Source organism: Zingiber officinale, chromosome 11B (assembly GCF_018446385.1).
Source record: "Zingiber officinale cultivar Zhangliang chromosome 11B, Zo_v1.1, whole genome shotgun sequence".
Taxonomy (NCBI): Eukaryota; Viridiplantae; Streptophyta; class Magnoliopsida; order Zingiberales; family Zingiberaceae; genus Zingiber; species Zingiber officinale.
This window is the reverse complement of record NC_056007.1, coordinates 32,045,624-32,048,362: the sequence shown is the minus strand read 5'-3', so window position 1 is coordinate 32,048,362 and position 2,739 is coordinate 32,045,624. Positions and strand designations below refer to the sequence as shown.

At 39.8% G+C, this 2,739-nt stretch overlaps 1 protein-coding gene across 1 annotated transcript; it reads right to left on the bottom strand.

The window, feature by feature from the left end:
• Positions 1-811: 811 nt before the first annotated feature.
• Positions 812-2,300, bottom strand: LOC122034998 (endonuclease 2-like). The gene is made up of 6 exons (XM_042594359.1): positions 1,757-2,300; positions 1,589-1,696; positions 1,436-1,491; positions 1,283-1,363; positions 1,103-1,198; positions 812-1,023 (listed from the first exon to the last, which is right to left on the bottom strand). The coding sequence occupies exons 1-6, from the start codon at positions 2,046-2,048 to the stop codon at positions 952-954; spliced, it is 705 nt and encodes a 234-aa protein (XP_042450293.1). The 5' UTR covers positions 2,049-2,300; the 3' UTR covers positions 812-951.
• Between the last annotated feature and the right edge of the window lie 439 nt (positions 2,301-2,739).

Genomic DNA, 2,739 nt, shown 5'->3' with positions numbered 1-2,739 from the left:
TTTTGAAGAGTTGGATCATTTGAACTACTTTTACCATGTACAACACTAGAAGAGTAACAAAACACTGCTTCTTAATTCTCCTAATCCTTCATCTTCTTCATCCTTGCCATGTTTGCATCGTACTTGGATCGAAGTGGACCAAATAGATAAAGAAAGAAGATAAACTAGATGCCTTCTTCATCCTTGCTTCTTAATTCTCCTAATCCTTCATCTTCTTCATCCTTGCTTCTTAATTCTCCTAATCCTTCAAACTCCACCAGTAAGAAGAAGATAAAGAAATGTCACTTGATCTAAACTAAATGCCTATGAATAATAAAAAAATCTGAAATCTCATAAAGTAGACTTAATTCATTAATAATGCATCATATTGAATGCCTCTCCATGACTAGCTTAATAGCCTGTGCTATAGACATGTCTTCATTTGTTTCATACCTGAGTTTGTTAGCCTGTAAACGTTGAACAGTCATTTCACAAGAGAAATATTTCCAAGTTATCAGCACTGCAGATATAAGGTTAATAAAGAACTTACCTCTTCCAGAATGGTTTCAAACACCTTACCAACTTTTTCCACTAGATCTTGAGGCACTTGATGTCCACCACCATCAAAGAGTGCGTAGCTGAAAAATAGAAGTAAATTTGTCTCCATAAGATTATAGTCTCCATGATCAGTGATATCTGTTAGTTATTCAGTTAACCATTACCTCTGCAAGTCATGATCATACAAGACAGAATTGTCACCAGAAGTCAGATTGATGTTAGGTTTTCTATCCCAACTGTGTAAGAAGTTACTTCCTTAGAATTGCAATCCCCTATCATTTTCATTTCATAGCTTAAGTGCAACGGTAAAATTATTGTCGCATGACCTGGTAATCACTGGTTCAAATTTAAGGAAACAAGAGGAATTTTGTGCACTGGGTTGTTTCTCTAATGAACACAGAGTGCAAATTCTACTTACACATCAGGACAAGCGACCTTGTTATTGCTGCATTTCTCCCATTTCATAACTTGATCAGACCACTCTCCCTATTGTTCAACTAAAAGCTTTAATCAAAACTAACACAAAGACATCAAAAAAAAAAAAACTCACGGAAAATTATCTCACAGTGATGTTTTGTTTGAGTGCGTCGAGAAATTCCTCCACAACATTGTCGTAAAATCGATCTCCTGCTGTCTCAATAATATCTTTATCCCAGACCTGCATTGCAGCATATATCCGCACATGAAAATTAGTGTGAAAAATGGTGAAAGAGATTTTCAAAAAAATAAACCAAATTCCTAATTTATGGAGCTCTGATTTCCTTCTAAACCAACGCACTGGGATCGTATTTCCTCCTCTATCAAAAGTAAATCCTACATGAAGAGGCTAAACAATTCCGAATCAACATCAGTTGGTGCAAATAACTGAAGAAAGCAATTAAGAAATAGTCTCTTCTACCTGATGGATGTCACCCATTAAGTGAGAAAGGAATAGAAGTGCTTCAGTGAGATTATCTAGATTACAGGTAAAAAAAAATAGAGGAAATGAATTAAGTAGAAATGATATCAATATAACATAGGACATAGAAACTATCTTTGATATATTAATTACATTGTGATTCATCGGCAGAGCTTCCATAGGTGAGAAGCTGATTAGTATAATTAGTGATGGCACCTGAGACACACCTCCCTTTCACACCATCTTCATCTTTGCAATCCCCTGATTATAACCAACAACATATCATTGCTAATACTAGAACGATATTGCATGAACACTAACTGTTGTAATTATAAGTGCAAAGATCATCAGGGGTATCAATGTAGTGAAGTTCCGACGACCAACGGTATCGAAACTTGATTGTATTTGCCCAAGAGCAAAGGGTGCTTAGGTCGTTCTCTGCGTAGGCAGGGAGTAGTTCTTTAACCGCTGCAGCTGCTGACTCACTTAAACGATCCTGGGTAATCTGGCAAATAATCTGGTGGCCGACAATTCCCCATCCATAAGTGAAGGCTGGGAATGCTAAGAGCAGGAAGAAAGAGGCCAGCGTGTGAGAATTGAAGTAGAAGCCCATTTCTGTGATCTGGTGGTTGTGGCCTCAAATGAGAAGAATCCGAGAGATTATATTGCAACACTTTTGAGTTCAGTCTTTGTCATATACACTGAAAGGGAAGGTGGAAGTAGACGAGCAAGAAAGTTAATGCAAAGCTGTAATTGTATTTTGAGGAAAGTTAATGCAAAGCTGTAATTGTATTTTGAGGCAAGAAACGCTTTGGCATGTAATGGAAACAAAAACACAAAAAACACAAAAAAAAGAAGCATACCAGGCTGCTCCTAGGTTTTGGAGCAGGAGGGTCTCCTCCAACGGAAGCGAACGCTCCGCTAATGAGCTCGGAACCCCCTCAGACCAGATACACCCACCGCCATCCCCATGGAGGACCGACGTCGGCAACTCATCGGCGATGCGGAAACCGGCACCGTCGGGTCTATCGAAGACACCACGATGACGAAGATGGGGAATCTCATCCAATAAATTATCGATATCGAGCTCCTCCGCTCTCTTTCCCATTATCACGTCTCGCTCCTCCAAGAGTCTGGTAGAATCAGGAAAGAAACGGGATAAGAGGAGGATTAGGGTTCGACGACCAGGATTTGTGGCACGGGGAGCCTTCGCGGAGGCGAAGAAGAAGAGTGTGGAGCAAGAAGACGATAGAAGGGGCTTTATACGGAGGAATGCGAAGAGGGCGAGCCCAGAGTACCGCAGA

What these genes read in the sequence shown, in the direction of transcription:
- LOC122034998 (XM_042594359.1), bottom strand. Translation starts at nt 2,048, where the DNA reads ATGGGCTTCTACTTCAATTCTCACACGCTGGCCTCTTTCTTCCTGCTC. An exon ending in CTCTGCCGATGAATCACAAT is followed by an intron (nt 1,492 to 1,588) that starts GTAATTAATATA and finishes CCTGTAATCTAG; the next exon opens with ATAATCTCACTGAAGCACTT. An exon ending in GAAGGAAATCAGAGCTCCAT is followed by an intron (nt 1,199 to 1,282) that starts AAATTAGGAATT and finishes TATGCTGCAATG; the next exon opens with CAGGTCTGGGATAAAGATAT.